The sequence below is a fragment of the Castor canadensis genome, chromosome 3, assembly GCF_047511655.1.
Source record: "Castor canadensis chromosome 3, mCasCan1.hap1v2, whole genome shotgun sequence".
In the NCBI taxonomy this organism is placed as follows: Eukaryota; Metazoa; Chordata; class Mammalia; order Rodentia; family Castoridae; genus Castor; species Castor canadensis.
In genome coordinates, this window is record NC_133388.1 from 54,926,891 (window position 1) to 54,952,683 (window position 25,793).

At 31.8% G+C, this 25,793-nt stretch overlaps 1 protein-coding gene across 2 annotated transcripts in view; it reads left to right on the plus strand.

Annotated features, from left to right (window-relative positions):
* Sos2 (SOS Ras/Rho guanine nucleotide exchange factor 2) overlaps window positions 1-25,793 on the plus strand; it is a 100,802-nt gene that overhangs the window by 60,297 nt on the left and 14,712 nt on the right. For both annotated transcript variants that reach the window (XM_074068022.1, XM_074068023.1), the window contains exons 9-18: window positions 4,132-4,259; window positions 4,782-5,437; window positions 5,816-5,897; window positions 8,032-8,154; window positions 12,341-12,444; window positions 13,906-14,128; window positions 16,581-16,700; window positions 16,832-16,994; window positions 21,617-21,734; window positions 23,934-24,106. In XM_074068022.1, coding sequence (XP_073924123.1) covers window positions 4,132-4,259; window positions 4,782-5,437; window positions 5,816-5,897; window positions 8,032-8,154; window positions 12,341-12,444; window positions 13,906-14,128; window positions 16,581-16,700; window positions 16,832-16,994; window positions 21,617-21,734; window positions 23,934-24,106 — 1,890 coding nt within the window. The remainder of the gene's footprint in view (window positions 1-4,131; window positions 4,260-4,781; window positions 5,438-5,815; window positions 5,898-8,031; window positions 8,155-12,340; window positions 12,445-13,905; window positions 14,129-16,580; window positions 16,701-16,831; window positions 16,995-21,616; window positions 21,735-23,933; window positions 24,107-25,793) is intronic.

Genomic DNA, 25,793 nt, shown 5'->3' on the forward strand with positions numbered 1-25,793 from the left:
AGGAAGATACTATTAATAACTTTAATGAGGTTCATTGGGAATATTTCAAAATGAAATTGAGTTTCTTTAGGTAGTACTTTTTTACCTTCTACTTTGAAACCAGAAAAGTTATAAAAATAGTACAGTGGGGCCCTTTCACTTACAGTCAGTATCTGTTAATATTTTGCAGTATTTGCTTTATCACTTTGTATATTTGTATGTGTGATTACATACATAGCATTAAAAGCTTGAGATAATTGCTTTTGAAAGAAATGTCCTGATGCTTGAAAAAGGCTACGATGAATATTTTACTACACATTCACTCTTTACTACTGATGACATCATTCAAGGACATACTGAAGGAAGATTTTTGTTTTTTTAGAGAGTTAAGAAGAATAAGATCAAAGGTTTTAATGAGTTGGATTTTCTACCAAATTACTAACTTTTTAAATGAAAATCTACAGAGAAATTTATTACTACCAAAAAAGAATTGCTCACATATTTCACATCTATACTGGATTCCCAGTCCACGGAAGTAGACACCTTTTCATAATTTATTATAGCTTCCTTTGCTTCAGACATGAAGATATCCATTCCATTGTAAATGTGGTATTTTTTAAGAATTCAAGAGAAGCTGGCTAAATGTTTCAGTGAAGTCTCATAGAGCTAAGAAAAAACTTACATAAGATATAGAATCTTGTATAAGATACACTTACAGAGAACTGAAGAGAATAATGTTTATCATGTAAGCAAAAATGCATTCTTCAGTCAAATTCATGTGATACTACAGTATACTACAATAGGGACTTAGTATCCTCATACCTTGAATTGAAAGTCAAGTTCCATTTTGGTAGAATCTGACTGTAATTCATAATTTGGAAACTTCTATCAATAAAAATTATAAGAATAAAAAAACCTGAGTAATCTTTATAGTATCAATATCCATCTTTATTAAGAAAGTATTTTAGAGTAGCACTGAGAAGAATCTTTTCATAAGAAACCTTCACCTTTAAAGAAGTAATTTTCACCTTTAAAATCAGAATAACTAAGGACTGATTCTTTTTCAAATTTTCAGTTTTTTTGACTCTTTCCCCTTTATCTTTCCAATGTTTTATTTCTCAGTCTAAAAATTAAGGTATTGCTTCTAATCATGGTCACTTAAATTCTTTTTTTTTCTTTTATTATTCATATGTGCATACAAGGCTTGGTTCATTTCTCCCCCCTGCCCCCACCCCCTCCCTTACCACCCACTCCGCCCCCTCCCTCTCCCCCCCCCTCAATACCCAGCAGAAACTATTTTGCCATTATTTCTAATTTTGTTGTAGAGAGAGTATAAGCAATAATAGGAAGGAGCAAGGGTTTTTGCTGGTTGAGATAAGAATAGCTATACAGGGCATTGACTCACATTGATTTCCTGTGCGTGGGTGTTACCTTCTAGGTTAATTCTTCTTGAACTAACCTTTTCTCTAGTACCTGTTCCCCTTTTCCTATTGGCCTCAGTTGCTTTTAAGGTATCTGCTTTAGTTTCTCTGCGTTGAGGGCAACAAATGCTAGCTAATTTTTTAGGTGTCTTATCTATCCTCACCCCTCCTTTGTGTGCTCTCGCTTTTATCATGTGCTCATAGTCCAATCCCCTTGTTGTGTTTACCCTTGATCTAATGTCCACATATGAGGGAGAACATACGATTTTTGGTCTTTTGGGCCAGGCTAACCTCACTCAGAATGATGTTCTCCAATTCCATCCATTTACCAGCGAATGATAACATTTTGTTCTTCTTCATGGCTGCATAAAATTCCATTGTGTATAGATACCACATTTTCTTAATCCATTCGTCAGTGGTGGGGCATCTTGGCTGTTTCCATAGCTTGGCTATTGTGAATAATGCCACAATAAACATGGGTGTGCAGGTGCTGGGTATTGAGGGGGTGGGGGGGAGAGGGAGGGGGGTGGAGTGGGTGGTAAGGGAGGGGGTGGGGGCAGGGGGAAGAAATGAACCAAGCCTTGTATGCACATATGAATAATAAAAGAAAAATAAATAAATAAATTTCACGGTAGATTTTTCGATCTCTTTAATGAATGTCATTGGAATTTTGATGGGAATTGCCTTAAACATGTAGATTACTTTTGGGAGTATCGACATTTTTACTATGTTGATTCTACCAATCCATGAGCATGGGAGATCTCTCCACTTTCTATAGTCTTCCTCAATCTCTTTTTTCAGAGGTCTTCCTTGTAGAGGTCTTTCACATCTTTTGTTAGGTTTACACCTAGGTATTTGATTTTTTTTGAGGCTATTGTAAATGGAATTGTTTTCATGCATTCTTTTTCAGTTTGCTCATTGTTAGTGTATAGAAATGCTAATGATTTTTCTATGTTGATTTTATATCCTGCTACCTTGCTGTAGCTATTGATGATGTCTAGGAGCTTCTGAGTAGAGTTTTTTGGGTCTTTAAGGTATAGGATCATGTCGTCTGCAAATAGGGATATTTTGACAGTTTCTTTACCTATTTGTATTCCTTTTATTCCTTCTTCTTGCCTAATTGCTCTGGCTAGGAATTCCAGTACTATGTTGAATAGGAGTGGAGATAGTGGGCATCCTTGTCTGGTTCCTGATTTTAGAGGGACTGGTTTCAGTTTTTCTCCATTAAGTATAATGCTGGCTGTAGGTTTGTCATATATAGCTTTTATAATGTTGAGGTACTTTCCTTCTATTCCTAGTTTTCTTAGAGCTTTTATCATGAAATGATGTTGGATCTTATCAAAGGCTTTTTCTGCATCTATTGAGATGATCAAGTGGTTTTTGTTTTTGCTTCTGTTAATGTGGTTTATTACGTTTATTGGTTTTTGTATGTCGAACCACCCCTGCATCCCTGGGATGAAGCCTACTTGGTCGTGGTGAATAATCTTTTTGATGTGTTGCTGAATTCGGTTTGCCATTATTTTGTTGAGGATTTTTGCATCAGTGTTCATTAAGGAGATTGGCCTATAGTTCTCCTTTTTGGAGGTGTCTTTGCCTGGTTTTGGGATAAGTGTAATACTGGCTTCATAAAATGTGTTTGGCAGTTTAAATTATTTTCTTAAGGCAAGACTTTTGATGGCAAGATTTTATAGGTTATCTTTAAAAAAAGTCAGCTGCTCTGTTCCATATAGGGAATTTTTAGGACATAAATGAAAGATACTAGATTAAGTTCTCAAACAATATCCAACTAGTTTCTTGCTGAGGAAAGGAAACCATTGGGGAATACTTTTGAGGTTGTTCTTTTAATACAAGGAAAATTTTGGTGTGTCACAGAATTTATAAGCTAAAGATCATAAAATAGATTTAAGTTAAAATTTTTTCTGAAAAAAGTGAGAATTTTCCCATTCTTCTTGCATTAAGAATGTATTTATATATTTTCTGTGTAATATCTATATAGTACTTCAATTTAAACTTTTTTTGTCAAAAGGATTAAAACATTGGAGCATAATCCAATCTGAATTATTTATTAAAAGGTAAATTTTCTTCTTTTCTGAGAGTGAGATACAAGAGAAATTTCTGGACAAATGAAATTAAACCAAAGTATGGGTTAATAATTGATTAATAAAGCAGTTAAAACATTTCATTTCTAAGGGCTATTAATGAGATAGAATATTAACTTCCTTTCTTGATATTTATTAGAATGGTTAAATTTTATGTTATAAAAACATTAGTGGATTCCTTTATAAATTCTGTTTGCAGACAAGTTTATGATACATTGTAGTGTTGGATGTAGGTCCCTGATTCTGTTGTATAACAAAGATAGGGAATCTTTTTCAGATTGCTAAAATTTAAGCATTTGTTAGAGAATATGTAATAATTTGTAAGAGTTTATCTTATTTTATCTTACTTTGTTTATGAATAAAAGTAACTTGTAAGCTTCATTTAAATGTTTTAAGTACTTTAAACTATTTATATATATCTGAAAAGGGTCTAAACAGGTTTCACAGTTGCTTTTTTTTTGTTAACTGATTGCTGTGCTACCAATACTTTATATCTGTATTGATCTTGCAGAAAGAGGGTTAAGAACATTTAAACTTTAAAGTTTTTGATATTTGTTGCTGCTTTCTCTATGAGAAAGTTGAGGGAAGAATCTTAACAATGTAGTTTAATTGATCTTTTTTTCTTTCCTTAGCAATTGAAAGCATGTAGTGAAGAGCAAGAAGACAGAGAATGTTTGAACCAAGCTATTACTGCGCTCATGAATCTCCAAGGTAGTATGGACCGAATCTACAAGCAGCATTCACCTAGACGCCGACCTGGGTAATTCCAAACTGTAAAAAATATGAATGTTTCTGTATACTTCACTCAAGAAGTGTGAATTATAGTGATAGTTGCATTCTTGAAAGTTACGCTTTTCTTTTTTTCTGTTTTAGATTAGCATTGTCAGATTGTTAATATATACTTAATCAAAAAATGTGTTTAATAATTTCTTATATAACATATACAAGAAATTTCAGATTGTTTGTAATTTAAGTTCTTATGGCATTAGGAATGAACTATAGAGTTTGTAGTACCTCTCTTTCACAATAATGAAATTGGGGGATTTATTGTTTGGTGGCAAGGTTAGAAGAAAGTAAATGTTGTGTATGACAAGTCCAGTGCTGGGGACTGAAGCCCAGGTTTCACACATGTTAAGTGTGCTCTCACCACTAAGCTATACCGCCCAGCCCAATTTAATATTTTCATCATTTGACTTTAAGTAGTTTATACTTGAAGCAATTAGGGTTGCCTGCTAAATTTATCTTCTCTCATTCTCTCTCTCCCTCTTTTTCTTTGTGTTAGGGATCCCGTTTGCCCTTTTTATAATCGGCAATTAAGAAGCAAGCATCTGGCTATCAAAAAAATGAATGAAATTCAGAAAAACATAGATGGATGGGAAGGCAAAGATATTGGACAGTGTTGTAATGAATTCATAATGGAAGGACCATTGACAAGAGTTGGTGCTAAACATGAACGGCATATTTTCCTCTTTGATGGCTTAATGATCAGCTGCAAACCTAATCATGGGCAGACTCGGCTTCCAGGTTACAGTAGTGCAGAATACAGATTAAAAGAAAAGTTTGTCATGAGGAAAATACAAATCTGTGATAAAGAAGATACTTGTGAGTGCAAACATGCTTTTGAGTTAGTATCCAAAGATGAAAACAGCATAATATTTGCTGCTAAGTCTGCTGAAGAGAAAAATAATTGGATGGCAGCCCTTATTTCTCTTCATTATCGTAGTACTCTGGATCGAATGCTAGATTCTGTGTTATTGAAAGAAGAAAATGAGCAGCCACTGAGATTACCAAGTCCAGAAGTATATCGTTTTGTGGTTAAAGACTCTGAGGAAAACATTGTTTTTGAAGACAACTTGCAAAGTAGAAGTGGAATCCCCATCATTAAAGGAGGAACTGTGGTGAAATTAATTGAAAGGTTAACATACCATATGTATGCTGGTATGTAAAATTCATTAGAAGTGTTTACTTGGGGCCTTAACACACAAAAGCTTTTAAAGGATGTTAAAAAGTACTTGAGACTGGGGAGGAAAAGTAGATTGCTTCCAAAATATAAAAGTACTGCAACCTCAAAGGATTAAATGACTAAATATTTCTAAAATGTAATATTGTTAATTTCATTCATAATTAAATGCTCATAAAATTTGTGAATTTTAAATTTGAAAACAATTGTTATTTATCAAGAAATACCACAATTGGCAGGAAAACCCATAGTGGAGCCAAAGGAAAAGGGAAAATAAAGGAAAAATATGGTACTTTGGAGTAATTAAACTTTGAATAAATTGAACATGAAATCTGTTCTGTGCTCTCTTTTTTCAGATCCCAATTTTGTCCGTACTTTCCTCACTACATATCGGTCATTTTGTAAACCACAGGAATTGCTAAACTTGTTGATTGAACGGTAAGGAAAAACATCTCTTTTGCTTACATTAACATTCTGTGAAAAGTTAACTGCTCTGTACCTTGCCAAGTGCCTAGTACCTAATACATGCTCAGGTAGTTCGTAATACATACTCAGGTAGTTACTGAACATTATTTATTTGGCATTACATTAGCAAAATTGCTGTTCGTTTCAAATAGAGTACTCACTGAATCCCTGTTTATAACAGAATTCTTTTTTGGCTCCTAGCATTAATTTTAAGTAGTAACCATGAAGATCCAATTTACACGATAACAATTGTGTATTTTAGTGAAGTTTGTTCTGTTCCTTAAAAATGGCTTTTCAATTTTTCACTTTTAAAATAAACTTCTTATGGAAATTTTCAAAACATATAAGAATAGATAGAAGAATATAATAAACCCATTTATCTATCATCCAATTTCAGTAATTATCAACTTGTTTCATTTTTCTCTACAGACTTAAATCTCCTACCCCTGGGATTATTTTGAAATAGATCCCAGACTACATATTTCATTTGTAAATATTTCTATACATCCCTCTAAAATATATGGACATTTTTTTTTTTTTTTTTTTTTTTAGTACTTGAGATTAAACTCATGGCCTCCCACTTGCTATACTCAACCACATGAGCCATATCTCCAGTACTTTTTTAGTTTTGTTTTTCAGCTAGGATCTCAGGCAAACACTGCCTTGGCTGGCCTACGTCTGAAATCCTCCTACCTCCACCTCCTGAGAAGTAGGGATTACAAAAATGACCCACCATTCTTTGCTTGTGGTTTTTCTTTTTTTGGGTATTTTTTTTTTATATGCTGGAGTTTAAACTCAAGGCTTCATATTTGCTAGGTGAGTGTTCTAGTACTTGATCTATGCCCCTAGCCCTTTTTGCTTTCTCTTTTTTTCAAATATGGTCTTGCATTGTTCCCCGGGCCAGCCTGGACCAAACGCTTTCTATTTATGCCTCCCTTGTAGCTGGGATGGTAGATGTGCACAACCACACCCAGCAATTTAGTGATCAGGATGGAGTCTTGCTAATTTTTGCTTGGACCTGCCTTGAACTGTGATCCTCTTGAGTTCCATCTCCTGAGTAGCTAGGATTACAGATGTGAGCCACTACACCTACCCCCTGACTTGTGTTTTTGAGATAGGGTCTCAACTGACTTTTGCCAGAGCTGACCTTGAACCAAGATCCTCCTGTCTCTGCCTCTCAACTAACTGGAATTATAGGTGTGAACAACCACACCCAGCTCTAGGATTCTTACATTTTAAAAAATGACATATCATTAAGCCTAAACAATTAATTTTCCTTTATTATGATTAATTTTAAAAGTTAAAATTTGAATTGAAATTTTTTTATTTAGTGGAATTTTTAAAAATGCTTTATAGTTTAAAATATAGATTCTAGATCCCAAAATATTTTTTGTCTTAAATTTAAAAACTTACTACAATTTTAACTTGACCTTTACCACTACTTTGTTCTGTGAAATTAAATTTGCTAGACTAAATCGGTGCAATTTATGAGGAGGATCAACTTAGATGTATTTCTGTCTTCAAAATAAGTAAAGCATATATTAGACTTGGATTTTAGCTATGTTTCCTATGGTTGGGCAAGATTTTTGTGTTTTTAACTTTGATTTTTATTTTCCTTTTCTGACTTAGGTGTGTTCTTTAAATATTGTTAAAAATTTTACTTAGGCCTCCTTTTAAAATTTACACTCTTATTCAAGGAAATCTACTAGTCTGCCTTCATTTTAATAATATAAGTATTAAAGATGGATTATTAGATAAGCCCTTTTTAACATTCTTTAAAAAGTTACTTTTTCTTTCACATTCTTTAAAGAAGTTGGGCTCCTTGTGGGTTCTTTTCTTGGATCTGTTCTGTGGACCTTTTCTGTATTGATCAGTGCTAGTTATAAAACTTTCTTATAAAAGTAGGAAAACAAAGGCTTAGAGCTGTGGAGCTGAAAGGTAGTGTTTTACAGTGTGCAGTACCCTAAGGGCAGGGCGGCTACATAGTACTTGCACTTTCCTTGGAGTGATATAAAAAAGATTGCTTAGTCAAAGTATTTTTCCTACTGCATTTGGCATCTTTTTCATTTTTGTATGAATAAATTTCTCTTTTTAATTTCATTCTTAGATTTGAAATTCCAGAGCCAGAACCTACTGAAGCAGACAAATTAGCAATAGAGAAAGGCGAGCAGCCAATCAGTGCAGACCTTAAAAGATTTCGCAAGGAATACGTCCAACCAGTACAACTTAGGTTTGATTTAAATACTGTGTTTTTTTTTATGTGCATTCATTTTTAACTTACAGTTAACACAAAAGTTCTTAACTCTTAATTGATATTACTACTAACTTTATAGTATTTAAATTTCCATATTCTTTTCTCTGTAAAGCTACTTTTAAATAAATACTCTGAAGAAATTTATTTATTTAAATATACCTTGTTATTTGTATCATCTGTCTCTGACATGTAATATATTGTGCTTACATACCAGGATACCTATTTGTTATAAGCAAAAATTACAAAATGGCACATAAATTTGCCTACTTTCAGCCTTTTTTCCTATTTTTTCCTTCATTTCCTATGTGCTAATTTATACTCCTGGGCTCTTTTACAGTTTGTAATGTTTACGGAAGTTTTAGGTCTTTTCCTACTCCTCTTCACAAAATACATAGACATTGGTTACTTTACCAAGTCATTGTATGATTTCTGGAAATGTATTTAATTTTAGCCGCTGCAAGTCCTTAGGAACTTACTAAAGGTCAGCCATTGCCATAGTGCTTTACCTTTTTTGTCTCATCCTTGTAACAGTATTTTTTTTTGGCAGTGCTAGGATATAATACAACTTTATGTCTGCTTTATATATAAGGGAATTGATATTTAGCAAGCTCAGGTAATTTGAGATAAGTCATAGAAAGGGAGTAACAAGATAGGATTCAAATCATATCTGACTTCCTTAAGCAGTGTTTTGTTGTTTTACCATTGAGCAGTGAAAACTACAAGCTTTTTAGATTTTCTTAGATTAGCCTTTACAATTCTAAATTAGAACCAACATATTATCAATCCCTTTCCATTAGACACAGATATTATATTAATATCTTATCTAAATTTTTTCTATCATTTCCTTGATTAGTGTTGACCAATAAATTGTAGCTTCTGGAATTGAGTTTATTAATTACTTATTTTCCGAGATAGTTGCCAGAAATACATGCAATTTTAGAGGAATAATAGTGCTTCCAGCTGTATGTCTTTCAGTCACAATTTTTTTGGGGGAAGAGGTGCATTGGGGTTTGAACTCAGGGATTTGTGCTTCTTGGGCACGTGCCACTTGAGTCATAATCTCCAGGTCAGCCAAAACTTTTAACAACTCATCCTTTGTATAAAATTATTTATCAACAATAAATAAGTAATTAAATTTTCTCTTAGCTATGATGCATTTGTACTAATCTACACTCAAATCTCTTAATATGGGGTATACATTTATAAAGTTGCTATATAGGGGAGGAAATGCTCTCAGTCATGTAAATCTTTAACTGATTATTTCTAAACATTTTCTGTGTTCTCAGTTTTGATTTTATACTGTGGTAATGAATGCAAAATTAGTATAGATATTATGTCATGATATTTTGGTACCATGATATTATGATTTATTAGGGAAAAGAGATATATGAAACAGTTACATACATTGTTCTACTTTGAATGTTTAAGAAGCTTACAAAAATATATCCCTATAAAATTTCAGGAATAGTGGAGGTTGTGGAGTAATTAGAGAAGACATCTTAGAAGAGATAAAATTCTGAGATCAGCCCTAAAGGATGTATAGGATTTAGAAAGGCAAAGAGGAGATTGTAGGTATTAAGGGAAAGGGAAAATAGTATAAACAAGGGCAAAATTAGCAGAATTAAACAGAATTAAGAATGGTGTACAGAGGAAATAGCTAAGGAAATCCACTTTAGAGGAAAAAGACATTAAGTAATAATGAAATTAACTACATAGATTGGGATGGAGTTGAAGATGATCTTGAAATCCAAGTCAAGTTATTAAATTTATTCTGTGAGCACTGAAAGACTTTTAGCAAAATTTAAGATGGTAATTTTTCCAACATTTATAATAACATTTTTAAGCATAGAGCAAAATTGAGAGAATTTTAGAGTGAACACCCAAAAACCCAGCACCAAGATCTGCTGTTAATATTTTATTGTATTTATTTTTATCACCTATCCATTTATCGTTTGTCCATCTACTAATCACCTAACTTTTTAAATGTACATACTTCAATTTATATATCAATAACAGTTAAGTATTTATTCATTTGTTCTAAAATGTGCACACAATGAAATACATACATCTTAAATGTACTTTGAATTATAACAAATACATGTATATTTAAAATTCAAACTCCTTTCAAATATAGAATGTTACCATGCTCCAGAAAGATTCCCTTGTGCCCCTTCTAATCAGTTTTTGTCCCCACTGCCCAAAGGCACCATTCTGATTTTATCCTCCATATACCAGCTTTACCTGTTTTAGAGTTTCATATATATAGATTCTTACTCTTTTGTTTCAGACTTCTTTCATTCAACATGCTTCTGAGAGTCATCCATGTTGCATGTGTCGGTAGTTTTTGTATTCTATTACTGAGGTAGTGTTTCATTGTATGCATGTACCAGTTTCTTTTTTCATTTTTCCCACTGAAAGACACTTAGGTGTTTTCTAGTCTTTGAAATTAATGAATAAAGCTTCTATGAACTTTTACAAGTCTTATTGTGAATATAACTTTTTTACTTGTCCTGAGAATGGAAGGGCTAGGTCATAAGGTTAGTTTAAAAAAGAAGTGGTCAAAACTTCATAAACATTCTCACCAGTTTTGGTTGCTTCCTATGCTCCATGTCGGTCTTTGAAGATACTTTATAGTCATTCTGTTGGTTGTATAGTGGTTTCCAATGGTGGTTTTAATTTGTATTTCCCTGATGACTAATGATGTTGACAATTTTTTATTGTCTTTTATGAGTTATTCTTACTTATTTTATGAAGAATCTATTTAGATCTTCCCTATTTTTTGTTGAGTCATTGGTCTTATTATTGAGTTGTAGGAGTATATTTAGGAGTGTATTGAGTAGGACTTGAATGCAGTTAGTCCTTTGTCAGAAAAATATTTTGAAATATTTTCTCCCAGTCTGTGGCTGCCTATTAGTTTTTGTTTGTTAGTTCGCTTGGTTGTTTTTGGCAGTACCAGGGTTTCTACTAGTTTTCTTAGTGATGTTTTAATGAACTGAAGTTTTAATTTTGATAAATTCTAATGAGATTGTTTTATTTTGCCTGATAGCAGTTTTAGTGCTGGAGAAAATGAAAGAACTATTTTAACTCATCTAATTGTAAACTAGAAGCTAACAATTTTTTAATTACTTGATATATTCTCTCTGTCTCTGAGCTAGTTAAACACACAATAACTTAAGTTTGTTTTAATATAAATAGTATGACAAAGACTGGGAATTAAATGTATTTTGTTAGCCTGAGAGAAACACATGACTGTCAGGGGAGAATAGAAGCTAACTTGGGAATGGTCATTTGTTGAAATAATGAAGAAAAAAATGCTAATGTGACATGCTGTCAGTATCTCTCTGTCAAAGTGAGTGGAATGTTCTTTGTATAGACGATTAAATCTCTATGTACTTGTCAGGTTGTAAATGATTCTTTTGAGTTTTAAAAAAATTTTTATTATATTATTGTTCTGTAAATGATCATTTTGTGATACTGTAAAGCAAAATAGCTGTCAAAGTAATATTTTTGTCTTTGGAAATGAACTAAGAGATTGTAGGCAAATTTGTAGAATACATAGAAATTTAATGATAGAACTTGAATTCAGAAAAAAATACACTAAATGTTAATTAGGTTTCCACTTCAGGTGAAAAATATATCAAAATTTAGCCAAGTGTGGTGGCACATGCCAGTAAATCCAACACTCAGAAGTCTGAGGCAGGGGAGGATGGTTAATTCAAAGCCATCCTGAGTTACATAGTGAGTTCAAGGACAGCCTTGGCTGCATAGTGAGACCTTGTCCTCGAAACAAAACAAATATATATCAAGAGTTAGATCTTAAAAATACTTTTTTATTTTAAGAACTTAAAAATAGCTTTTGTACTATACAACATGAATTTTCTAAATATGAATAAAGAAAAAGTACTTTTCCTTTAAATAATGGGTAATTAAGGACAAAAACCAGTTTTATACTTTAAAACACTTGTAAAGTATGATTTTTAAGTAATGCACAAACTAGAAACTGACTTTCTTCCTATTATTGTTAGTAATTAAATATGGATTAGAGGCTCTTAAAGTATTGTATTGGCCTTTGTATATAAAACTGTCACCAGGGAATTAGAGAAGTTGAAGTATAATTGAATACTTAGCTTTCACTAAATTGTGTTTCTTTCCATTTTATCAGGGTCTTAAATGTGTTTCGACACTGGGTTGAACACCATTTTTATGACTTTGAAAGAGATTTGGAATTGCTTGAAAGACTAGAATCTTTCATTTCAAGTGTAAGAGGTATATTATTTAAAGGTTTGATTGAATTTTATGTTGCATAGGAGTTTATTTAAAAAATATATAACTTTTAATTAAGATGCTAAACTTTGACTTTTGAAAAAAGTAAAAAAAGTCATTTGGAATGAGTGTTGTCAATTCTTAAAAAGCTCATATGTTTAGATTTGTCTGAAGTCTTAGACTCTTTCCTTTTCAAGTTTGTTTTTATTGCTGTTGCTTTTTTGCCCATTCAGGGCTTTGCCCATGCTACACAGATGCTTTACTACTGAGCCATATACCCAGCTCCTTTTTCAAGTTTCAAGGAGAATATTTCTTTTAAAGAAGCGCTCTGTAATAATTCTTGTTTTCCAGCCTTGAGATATTTAAGATATATTTTTATTTGTGTGTATCTTAAAATCGTTCATAATACTAAATTCACTTTTAAATGGTATTCTTAATGAGGATATAGATTATCTGTAATCTAAAATAACAGAATAAATCAAGTAAAGAGTTATGTTAATGTCTTAATTTTTTCCTATACAAGTTATACCTTAGAATAGCCAAATAGTTCACGCTGGAAAAATTGATTTTTTTAAAGTGGAAATAATTCATCTAAATAGTAAAGAAGGAATGACAGTATATCACCATTCCTTAATTCTAATAAGATAATAGCTCTAGGGACTTATCATGAGTGAATGCTTAACATCATAAAAAGAGAGATGACCAGACATTATGTCCCTCCTGTTAGAACTATTCTTGGCAAATCTTCATGTCAAAACATCAATCCTGAATTAGACCAAGTCACTAGATCTCTGCTTTTCAGAAAGTATAGGACTAGATAAACATGGAAGATAACCCAAAAGGAGTGAAATTGGCAAAATGAAGACCAGATAAACCACAGGATAAAATAATTCAGTTTCTTCAACAAACAAATTGAAAGCATTTTGGTCCAGCCTGGTGGTACACACCTATAATTCCTAGTATGAAAGCAGAGGCTGGAAGATTGAGAGTTCACTACTGGCCTGGGCTCAGTCAGACCCTGTCTCAAAAAATAAAATAAATGAAATAAAAATTTAAAAACCAAGCATTTTGAGTGATAAAGGGAGAACCTATAGATTAAGGGAGACATTGAGTAAATACAGTGTAAGAATCTTATTCATGTCCTTTTGAAAACAAACCAACTATAAGAAAACATTTAGGAGATGGAGAAATTTGCATGCTAACAAAATGTTTCAGGATAATTAACATGTCAGTTTGTATGTAATAATGGTATTGTGATTTTTTTAGAGTCTTCTAGAGACATACTTAAATTGTTCCAAGAATAATTTAAGAGAGTGAAGGGAGGGCATGCATGGGGTTAGGTAAAGCAAAAATTGGCCACAAGTTGATAATTGTTGAAGCTGGGTGACAGTTAAATATTATACATAGGTTTGCAATTTTGTCTGTCAAGAAAAAGGCATTTCTATTTATGTACTCTATTCCCAGGGAAAGCTATGAAGAAATGGGTAGAGTCGATTGCTAAGATCATCAGGAGGAAGAAGCAAGCCCAGGCAAATGGAATAAGCCATAATATTACCTTTGAAAGTCCACCTCCACCAATTGAATGGTACATCAGTAGACCAGGACAGTTTGAAACATTTGAGCTTATGACACTTCATCCAATAGAAATTGCACGTCAGCTGACACTTTTGGAATCTGATCTCTACAGGTAGATAATGAGTATTCATTTCTTGCTCTATTTCAAGAAACTTGAATATACTTTTGCTAATTATTCATGAATGTTCAATAATACCTCATCTGTTCTCCCTGGCTGGGGATTTTTTTTTTTTTTTTTTGAGATAGGGTTTGACTGTGTGGTTCAGACTGGGCTAGAATTCATCATAAAACAGTTTTTAACCGTAGTCTGCCTTGTAGACAAGTGTTACTTTTCTTTTTCTGGTGGTACTGGATGTTGAACTCAGGGCCTTGCACTTGCTAGACAGGCACGCTACCACTTGAGTCACTCCCTCAGCCCTAACATGTTGCTTTTTGATTTTAGATTAGGGCGTAGCAAGAGGAATGACAGGGAGAAAACAAATGCAATAGTATAGCAACCACTTACAAGTCACTTAACAAGTATTCTTCTGATACTTTCTCAGATTACTTGAGTTTGAGATTATTCATTCAGCTAAGTCAGTCAGTATGGATGCTAGGCTCTTGGTAACTAAATGAATAGAGCACTAAGTGAGGCAGGCTTTTTTCTCTCATTCATAAGTCATGCTTCTGTGAAGACTACAGACCTTGTGAGTTTTCAAGACGTCAGCTCCCCATTGAAAAATAAGCCCACACCTCATCATTCCATCAGAATTTTTCTATGTCCAAGAACCACAGTACAAATAGTCTGGAGAAATTATACTGGCTTTGTCATTCTGAATCATACCTTTAGCATACTACCGTGTTTGTAAGCATCTCTGATTCAGAGCACCATGTTATCTTTTATCTTAAGTAGTTTGAAATTCAGGTAGGTTTTTTTTTTTTTTTTAATATATTGTGGAATTTGTGATAGGAAAGAATGAAGGGGTTTTTTACTTGAGGTAGCAAAGCAAATAATACTGAATCAAGTTTTGCCTCATTACATGAGTGGACATCAGAAAAAAACCAAAGCACTTAGTTCCACATGGACCTGCTTCAAGAGATAGAAACGCCTTTGTTAAGTGATGTGTGCTATGAAAGAAGGGTAACATACATAAAACTATTTGTAAATTTCTGGTGAAATAATCCACTTAAGAAAACTTAAAACTGTTAGCATGTACCTGTTTGTATTCAAATCTACTGACTAAAACAATTTTTTTATGATAGTTAAGACTATAGGACATTGATAGTAGTGCCATTGGTCAGTTTTTAAGTCATATAATCCTGTCTGATTAATGATTTAATCTGCTCTTCTGACTTTTTATTAGCTATTTTAAGCATTCCAGAAATGTATAGAAAATAATACAATGAGTGCTTATGAGCAACAAAAACTTTACAGATAAAATTGAAATTATCCTTATAATTCTCCCAAATCTCATTGCTCTCCTTCCTGTGAAAATTACCACTACTCAGAAACTGGTATTTATTGTTTCTGTTTGTCTTTATAATTTATATACCTATACACAGATTCCTAAATAATATATAGCATTGGTTTGCACATTTTTAAACTGCATATATTTATGTATCATTCTTTAACATGTTTTTACTTAAATTGTTTTTGATATTTATTCAAGTTAATGAATATAGTTCTAGATTGCTTATTTTACCTGCTATGTTGTTTTTTATTTTGTGACTATTCCAGTTTATATAGTCTCTTGAAGATGAGCCTCTATGTTGGGGTTTTTCACTTTTGCAACAGTGTTTCACTGAACATTCTGGTAAATATGTTCTTATAGCTTAGTGTAAGAGTTTGTTTAGAGTCAACTACATTAATACTGCCTTTCAGAATGTGAATTTTTGCAATCTTTCTAGATAGCATTCTAGCAATATATGTTAAATTTAAAATATACTCTTAGAACCAAAATCTTAAAATAAATTTTTTTTAAATGCACAAGACTATAAAGTTATGTACAAAGATAGGGTAATTGCAATATTAATCATAGTAGCAGGAAACTAGAAATAACCTGGTGTCTGTCAACAGGGAAATGATTACATACATTGTCTTATACCATAGTATGAAATATTGTTCAACTGTAGATAAAAATGAATAGGATCTTAGTATATTCCCTTGGAAGAATATTTGTGAAATTTATGGGAAAACCCACAAGAAAGGAGTATCTTCAGTACTGTGAGATATTACCAAATCATTTTTCAAAGTACTTGTCAGTTTTTACTTCCCTATCCGTATTGGAGAGTTCTTGTTTTATAATATTTTTACCCATTTGATATTTTCAGACTATGTTAGTTTCACAGGAATAAAATAGGATTTCATTGCAGTTTATGTTCTTTTCTATGAGTAATTTAGATAAAGTATAAAATATTTTCATATTCCTGACTATTTGGATCTATATCTCTGTGAATTACTTGTTCATATGCTTATCAACTTATCTTTTGGGTTGTCTTTTTCTTATTAAATGTTACAAGATCTTTAAATTATTTCGATACCAATTCTTTTGTAGGTTAAGTTTTATTGATTTTTAATTCCACAGGAAAGTCCAACCTTCTGAACTTGTAGGGAGTGTGTGGACCAAAGAAGATAAAGAAATAAATTCTCCAAATTTATTAAAAATGATTCGCCATACAACAAATCTCACCCTGTGGTTTGAAAAGTAAGTTTTTGTTTTCTCTATCTTATTGCCTCTTAATAATTATAACATTAAGTCATATTTAAGCTAAAGTTCTGGCTGTACAAAGATGAAAAAACTTTTTTAAGTCATGAATGCTTTGTTGTTGTTATTAGATGCATTGTGGAAGCAGAAAATTTTGAAGAACGGGTGGCAATACTAAGTAGAATTATAGAAATTCTGCAGGTTTTTCAAGATTTGAATAATTTCAACGGCGTACTGGAGATAGTCAGCGCAGTAAATTCAGTGTCAGTGTACAGACTAGACCATACCTTTGAGGTAAGTTTTAGGCTCAAACATTTTATCCTTGTGGTGAAAGATAAAATTAATGTATGAGATTACTTCTACTGCCTATCTTTTTGAGTAAATTCTTTGTAAATCCATCTTTTTACTTTCAATATAATTGTATAAGATAATAGAAAATATATATCAAACTTTATCAGTAAATTTAAGATTCATTAAAGAATATGGGACTTGTACCTCTGTTTAATATACTTAACCTAAATGTAAAAATCTCCAAGTAGATTTTTTTTTCCAATGGCAATTGGTTGATAAATGACAAAGGATTTAAAATATAGATACACAAATAACTTCTTGATCACTTTTAGTATATAGTTAAAAAAGAATAAAACGAAGAGGACCCATTCTAAAACTTAAATTTATTTTACTTTAAATTATAACGTGTTTAGTGTTAATTATAGAAAATTCAGAAGATACAGAAAATATAGAAAGATATATTTTATTAAAATTAAAAATTGAGATTGTATTTTGCATAGATTTTTATTGCCTACATCTTTTCTCCTTAAAAATGTGTTCTGTTTTATTAAACTTATCTTCAAAACCAAGGTTTTTTAATAATTACATAGCTTTCTTTCTCATGGTTAAACCATAATTCATCATTCTATTTTGGAATTATTATGTTTTTTTCTGGCTTTTTGTTGTGATAAATAATTATTTTGTATATACAAACCTTTGTGAATCTTTGATTATTTCCTTAGAATAAATTTCTAGAGACGGAAGTTCTCCTGGGTCAGAGTATTTGAACATTTTTAGACTTTTGATATTTTTTTTAGCAAGACATATAAATGTCCCTGGGAATAACTACAATATTAAAAACTATAGATTTCAAGGAACAAAAATTAAAATTTTCACTTTAATTGTATTTTTAAAAATAAAACCAGGTGCTAGTGGTTCATGCCTGTAATCCTAGCTACTTGGGAGTCTGAAATTGGGAGGAGCATGGTTTGAGTCCAGACCAGGTAAATAGTCTAAAAAAATAGCTAGTTCAAAAATAGGCTAGAGATGTGGCTCAAGTAGTAGAGCACCTGCTTTCCAAGCATGAAGCCCTGAGTTCCACCAAAATTAAAAATTAAAAATAGTAAGGTTGAATATACTAAATGTATTTATTGGCCACCTTTACTTTTTTCTTTATGATTTATCTGTTCATGTCCTCTCATTGTTCTTTTTGGGTGTTTGTATTTTACTGATTTATGTGGTTTTTAATATATTAAAGATACTAGAACTTAGTCATACTGTCTATAATTTCCCTGGGTTCTATTTGTTTTGTCTGTTTTTTAATTTTAAAATGTAAAGTTCAATATATGGTATCATAAATCAAAATCTCTTCATCTATGGGTTCTTTCTTTACTTTGGTAACTGTGAAGACTTTATTTCTAAGTGAAGACTAGAAGGTATACATAGCTATCTTAATAAATACTACCTTTGGGAATGTGAATTTTTACAGTCTTTCTGGGAAGCAACCTAGCAATCTATGGTAAAATTAAAAATACATACACTCTTGAACTCAGAATTTTAAAGAAATAAAATCTTTTTTTTTTTTTTTTAGCAGTACTGGGGATTGAACTCAGGACTTCACCCTTGATACGCAGGTTCTCTCCCACTTGAGCCAGGCTCTCAGCCCTAAGAAAAAAAAAAAAGCACCAGAGTGTAAAAGTTGTATATACAGCAATACAGTGATTGTAACATTAATCGTAGTGGCAGGAAACTAAAAATAACCTTAATGTCCACTAATGGAGAGTGATTTACATAGTGTCTTATACTATAATATGAAATATTGTTCAGCTGTATATAAAAAGTGAATGGAATCTTCATGCATTCCCTTGGAAGAATATTTGTGATATTTATGGGAAAACCCATAAGACTTCAGAATAGCTGTTATATGATTCCATTTTAGTATAACAAAACAGAACAAACCCTACATCTCTGATTTATACAAGTATTGAGAATAGTGTGGAGAGATACATATTCCTCTCTTAACATTGGTTCTTTCAGTGGGGTTTGATTAGAGGGGCACAAAGGAGGAATTACTTTCATGTATGCATTTTTCTATTTAAGTGTTTGCATTTTATTGACATGAATTTGATATATTAAAAATATTAAATAGTCTGTTTAGATAATAATTTTAATGCTGATTTTGAAAACTGAGATAGTATTGATTTTAGACATTAGTATTAGTTTTTTTAATATTGGGCAGTAGTTTTTGTAAAATTCTGTATAATATATAAAAAGTAAAAACAAAACAAAACAAATCTGTATACCTGGCATCCAGTTTAAGACCCCTCCAATTTCATCTCCTTCCTTTCCCCTTCAGAACTATCCATTGTGAATTTCATGCTTTTAGTTATCTTTTTCCTATACTTTTAATATTGGTATCACTAAACTGTATTGTTTCATTTTATATGTTTCTTAATTCTGTATGAATATTGTTATTCTTTTACTCAGCATTATATTTCTAAAATTTATTCACGCTTTTTCTTATTATTGTAGCTCATTTTTTCATAATTTTATTATAGAAATAAATTTACCAAAATGAATTAATTTATTCTTTGAGTTGTTTCCTCTAAGAGGCTATTATGAGCAGTAGTGCTGTAAGAATTTTTCACATATATCCTGGACATATTACTTTAAAAGTAGAATTTTTGGAAATAGAATTGTGGTATGATAGGATATGGATCTCTTCAACTTTGCTAGGTAATGCCAAGTTATTTTCCCAAATAGTTATATCAGTGTATATTCCCATAAGAAATATACGAGATCCAGTTATTTCACATTCTCACCAATGCTTGCTATTGTCAAGCCAGTCTTAGGGTTTTTGGTTTATATGTTCCTGATTTCTAATGAGTTTGCACCTATTTTCAACTGCTTATTTGTTCTTTGTATTCTTGTGGTGAAAAATTTTTAACCTTTTTTGTTGCATTTTTCTTATGAATTTGTATGAACTCTCTTATATTCAGGATTCTAATGTGTTATTCTTTATATTGTTGTAAATATATTTTACCAGATTGAAGGCCCCCTTTTAACCTGTTTTGAGGATGCCTTTTGATGAATGAGCTCTTAAGGTCCTCCTCTATTATTCTAATGTTTTGTCTCTCTCTTAATTCTTAATCCATACTGAGGAGGCTGAGGTAGGAGGACAATAAGTTTTAAGCCAGCCTAGGCTACATAGCAAGATCCTGTCTCTCTCTCTCTCTCTCTCTCTCTCTCTCTCTCTCTCTCTCTCTCTCACACACACACACACACACACACACACACACACACACACAATTTAGCTGGAGTGTGGGGTGAATTTAGAGTCTAAATTCATTTTTGGTTCCATGTGGCTACCCAGTTGCTCTCACACATTCATTGAAAGTCTGTTCTTTTCCCCATATAGTGCTAGCTGTGTTATGAATTGAGTACCCATACATGTGGGCCTGGTTCTGGTCTTTCTATTCTTTTGTTTGATTTTATATACTTAATTTTTCCTGTATCACATGTTTAAATTACCATAACATCATATTGATTCTTGATGTAGGGCAAGTTCTCACCAATCTTACTCTTAAGAGTGACCTATTCTTGGCCCTCTGTTTTCCTATGTGAAGTTTAGAATCAATTTGAGCTTCATTTTTAAAAATTGGGATTTTGATAGGAGTTGCATTGGATCTTCAATTAGTGAAGAAGTGACAGTTTTATAGGAATGAGTCTTCCTAACCAAGAACCATTTATTTACTCATTTAAGATAGTTTTATGGTTTTATTAACAAAAAAACCCTTATACTTTGTTAGATTTATATTGGAATCTTTTTTAATAGTATTTTTCTTTTTGATGAGATGCAGTTATTTTTATTGGTTTTTTATGAATAGCAACATTGATGAGTACTCTCATTAACATACGTAGATTTTTGGAGTTTCTTCATATCCTCTTTGCATAGGGATAGTTTTTCTTTTCAATTCATAATCCTTTTATTTCTGTTTCTTATCTGTTTTAACTAGGACCTTTTGCTTTCTCCTTAACTTAAAAGAAATAATTGAATGGTTCTTATGAAGTATGTTTGCTATGGATTTTGTGTATGTATGTATGTACTCTTTATTAGGTTATAAATGAATTGATTTTCAGTAAGAAAATGTAATCATGAAATAAAAAAGAAATGCCTATGTTTACTTCATTCATTAAATTCTGTTCAGGTGTTCTGACCCTCCCACAGTCTTCTCATCATTAAAACTCTGCTTTCAGCTCCAAAAGACCTTTCAGTGGATTGAATGCTGAAGGGTGATAATTCTCCTTTGCTACACTATAATGTGAAACCCTGGCTAATCAAAATTATAATTAATAAGGTCCTGAGGAAGAATTTTGTAATCTTCTAATTTATATTAGAAAAATTTAATTTTAGGTTTTATATTTATAGATAAAAACAGAAGAAATCATTTTAGGCAAATAAATGCCCGAATTATTTGCCCAAATAAATGCCACTCATAATTTTAAAAATTACTCTTCAGTTATTTGCAAACTTTTATAAATTCTAAAGTTCTATATCCATAAGTATGATTTATATTCAATTTATATAATTTATACAATAATTCAATTTACATAATTGAATTATATTCAATTTCTATGTTTTCAAGGCATTACAGGAAAGAAAAAGGAGAATTTTGGATGAAGCTGTGGAATTAAGTCAGGATCACTTTAAAAAATACCTAGTAAAACTTAAATCAATCAATCCACCTTGTGTGCCTTTTTTTGGTAAGTTTCTAAATATGGACATTGTATTTTGAGGGTGAATGTATTATAGCCAGAGGAGGCTAGTCTTCAGAGGCAGGTTGTCCTTATACCAGCTTACCTGTATTTATAAGTTGTCTGTATTGATAAATAAAACTCTCTTTTCTTATCTATAAAATGACAATTATGCTAATTCCCTCATAGGGTTGTAAGAATTTTAAAATATGTTATTGTATTGCCTAATACAAAATCTATCATAGAACAGGTACTCATGAAGTAGCAACTATTATTTTTATACTGTCTATCTATGTATCTATACTATATCTACAGCATTTATTTTTAATTTACTAAAGATTTTATGGTGGTTTTGTGGTGGTTTTAATTTATCAAAGGATTTTAAGGGATTTTTTTAACTTAGAATTGAATTGTTGTTATGTATTATGTAAGGCAGAATTTTATAAAGTGAACTTTTAAAATTTTGTTTCTGAGATGAGGTCTCATTAACTTTTGCCCAGGTTGTCCTTGAACTCATGACCCTCCTACCTTTGCTTCCCAAATTGCTGGGATTGCAGACATATATCGAGTCCAGCTGAACTTTTCTTAATGACAGGGATACATTCTGAAAAGTGTATCATTAGGCAGTTTTGTTTTGCAACATCATAGAGTGTTCTTATATACGAACCAAGATGGCACAATAATATGACCTCTTTTGTGTGGAATGATTTTTGGTTTTTTTTGAGATGAGGTCTTGTTTATGTTGCTCAGCTGGTACCAAACTCCTGAACTCAAACAATACTTCTGACTCAGTCTCCCAAGTAGATAGGGTGATGGATGGGCATACACCATTGCGTCCAGCCTTTAGTGTGGCCTTGTAACACAGTAAACAGGAGGTGTGTAGGACTGTTGCCAGCCTAACATACTGTTTCACAATAAACTATTTCTTTATAAGTACAAGTATGTTCTAAAATAATAATAAATATAGTGTAGTAAATGCAGAAACCAGTAACAAAGTCATTTATTATCATTATGAAGTATTATGCACTGTATATAATTGTACGAGTTGTACTTTTGTATGATAGGGGGCAGCAGTAGGTTTGTTTATAACAGCATCATGAGGAAACACTTGAGTAATGCATTGAACAGCTGCTACTATTTTTCAGCTCCTTTTTTGGGGGTGTGAAGGCGGGTTGCTGAGGATTGAACCCAGGGCCTTGTGCATGCTAAGTATACACTCCACCACTGAACTACCCTCGGGCTCCTCCATTCTGAGCTCATGATGCCACTGTTGTATATCCAATCATCATTTCCCTAAACATAATTATGTGGCACAGGAATATACTATTGAAATATAATGATTTATTTAAGTCAAGGTTTTTCATCCTCAGTACTATTGACTTTTGGACAAAATTATTCTTTGTTGGGAGGGCCTGTCACATGCATAATAGCCTCCTGGTGTCCTGTTCACTAGATGCCAGTAGAACCTCCTAACTGTAATAATCTGAAATGTCTCCAAAATATTCTCAAACTTACCCTGAGGGATAAAATTGCCCTCAGTTGAAATCCACCAATTCAAATGAATCAGTAATTATGCATGAAAAAGGGATTAAAAGCCTTTTTACTGTCAAGGGTGAGAAATAATTATTTTTCCAGTCAGGTGTGGGTAGTAATGCCAGCATTTAGAACATTGAGGTAGGAGGATCTAAGTTCAAGGCCACCTTAGGCTACATAGCGAGTTTGAGGCCAGCCTGGGCTATGTAGTGAGACCTTGCCTCAAAAAAAAAGGAAGAAAGAATTACTTTTCTATCTAAATTATGGGCTCTGAGAAATAGTTTTTTAAGTCTGTACTATTTGTAACCAAAATTGCTTAAAGATAATTTATTGATAATCACTTAAAGATCATTAACATTAAATATTTGTAATCAATATGAAAACATTTGTTTAGAATAGATCTTAATACTGAGGGTTTAGAAATCCTTAATTTGCCATTTCCTAGACTAGTAGCCTCTAATTTAGTATTTTCCTTTTATTTTAAATTCTGTGTTAGAAAATTCTTAATGGAGAATTAGTCATAGAATCTACCAGAGCCTTGCCTATCAATTATATTGGAGTAGAATTGCTGTGTTCTACTATGTGTCTTTCATCTTTTCTAGATCAGTTGTTTTCCCAAATGATAATAATATAACTAATTTCAAAATAATTTTTCTTTAAATACTTTTTCACTAGGAATATATTTAACAAATATTCTGAAGACTGAAGAAGGGAATAATGATTTTCTAAAAAAGAAAGGGAAAGATTTAATCAATTTCAGTAAGAGAAGGAAAGTAGCTGAAATTACTGGAGAAATTCAGCAGTATCAGAATCAGCCTTACTGTTTACGGATAGAACCAGAAATGAGGGTAAATATTTTCTTTGCTTGTCTTTAAAACAGAACATGTTAAGTTCTGTATGATCTCTAAGAAATATCATAATCACACATCATGCTATTTATTTGATTTTGAAAATAAATCAGTAGATGGTTAAATATTAGATATCTATACTATTTGCATTTATTAACATTAAATACTTTCTCTTGAAAGTGTGCTTCTTTGTACAGTTGATTCAAGCAACACTTCCAAAACATGAATGTCAAAGAACAGAATTTTTCTGATGTCCATGTAGTAAAAAGAAAATCTACAATAAATCTAATACTATAATTGAGTGATAGTCATTTTAAATAGTTAACATGTGCCAGTGTAACATTAAATAATTCATCTCTTCATAAAATCATAGTGTTTAAATAAGAGAAGGGCTGGGAGAATACAAAAGATAACTTGTTAAACATTGTATCAATTGATGACCCATTTTGAGCAATGCTGTATAATAATGATTCTGTGATACCATAAAATGTGGGATAACTTCTAAATTATGATACAGTTTTTATGGTAAATGAATTTTATTATATCATACTTATTTAAACTGAGAACATATTACAACTGTCAACCAGAATAAGTTCGCTTTTGACATTAAAAATTGTATTAAGTTTCTTGATGTAGTCTACAAGTTAGACATACTAAGTGCAAATAACCACAAATCACTCCTGTCTTCCTAAATTATGAGACAGTAACTATTCTTTGTTCCAATTTCAAAACAGAGTACCCTAAAGTCCTAAGCAAGAATGACCTAAAGCATACCAGTGTGAAAATAGAGATACCTTCTTTCAAGAAAAATGGTGATAAGCTACTGGTGGTCACTATTTCATCCCATTCCCTCACCATTGAGCCCACTCTGTGATGAGGAGCTTCACAGGACTAACCTAGACTAGAGTTCACAGTTTATTTTCCCAGAAAAATGATGTTCCATTGGAATTGGATAAAATAGTACTTTTAGCATTCACTATCTCAAAAACATAACTGGTATTAGGTTTTTGTGATCTGGTCTAGTCTTATCATTTAAAACATTTTGGGGAAGGAGAAAATGCCTTCTTTATAATTGAGTCATAGTAAGCTTAAAATGTAGACAAAGTAATCTATTCATTTTTCAAACCAAAGTTAACCAATCTAAATAGTATTAGAAAATAGAGGAAAAAATAGGAAAATCAAGAATACAGCTACTGTAGCTTTCTAAGTCTTTAAATTATTGTTGGCTCATATAATTTAGCCTCATTAACTTGAATATAAGAAAAATTGTTTCTGTTAGAGGAATAACAAAATTTTCTTGAAATTGACAGAATGCCTGAAAAATAGGAAGAATTTTACACTAGAAATTTAAAGTTCATTTTACCTCCTTCTAAAACTAAAACCCAGTCCTTACTTTTACATTTGCTTCTAAAACTCTTCAAAATTAAATAAAGCTAGCCAAGCATGGTGGTTCACACCTGTAGTTCCAGCACTCAAGAGACTAAGGCAGAAGGATCATGAGTTGGAGTATATCCTGGACTATATAGCAAGACCCTGTATCAAAAAAACAAAACAAAACAAAATTAGATAATGCTAAATCCAGTAATTTGCTTCTAAGGATGTTTGTGAGAAAAGCATAAATATACAGAAAAGTTTATATACAAAGAGTTAATAATAATTATTATTGTTAGAAATGGAAGAGGCAGAG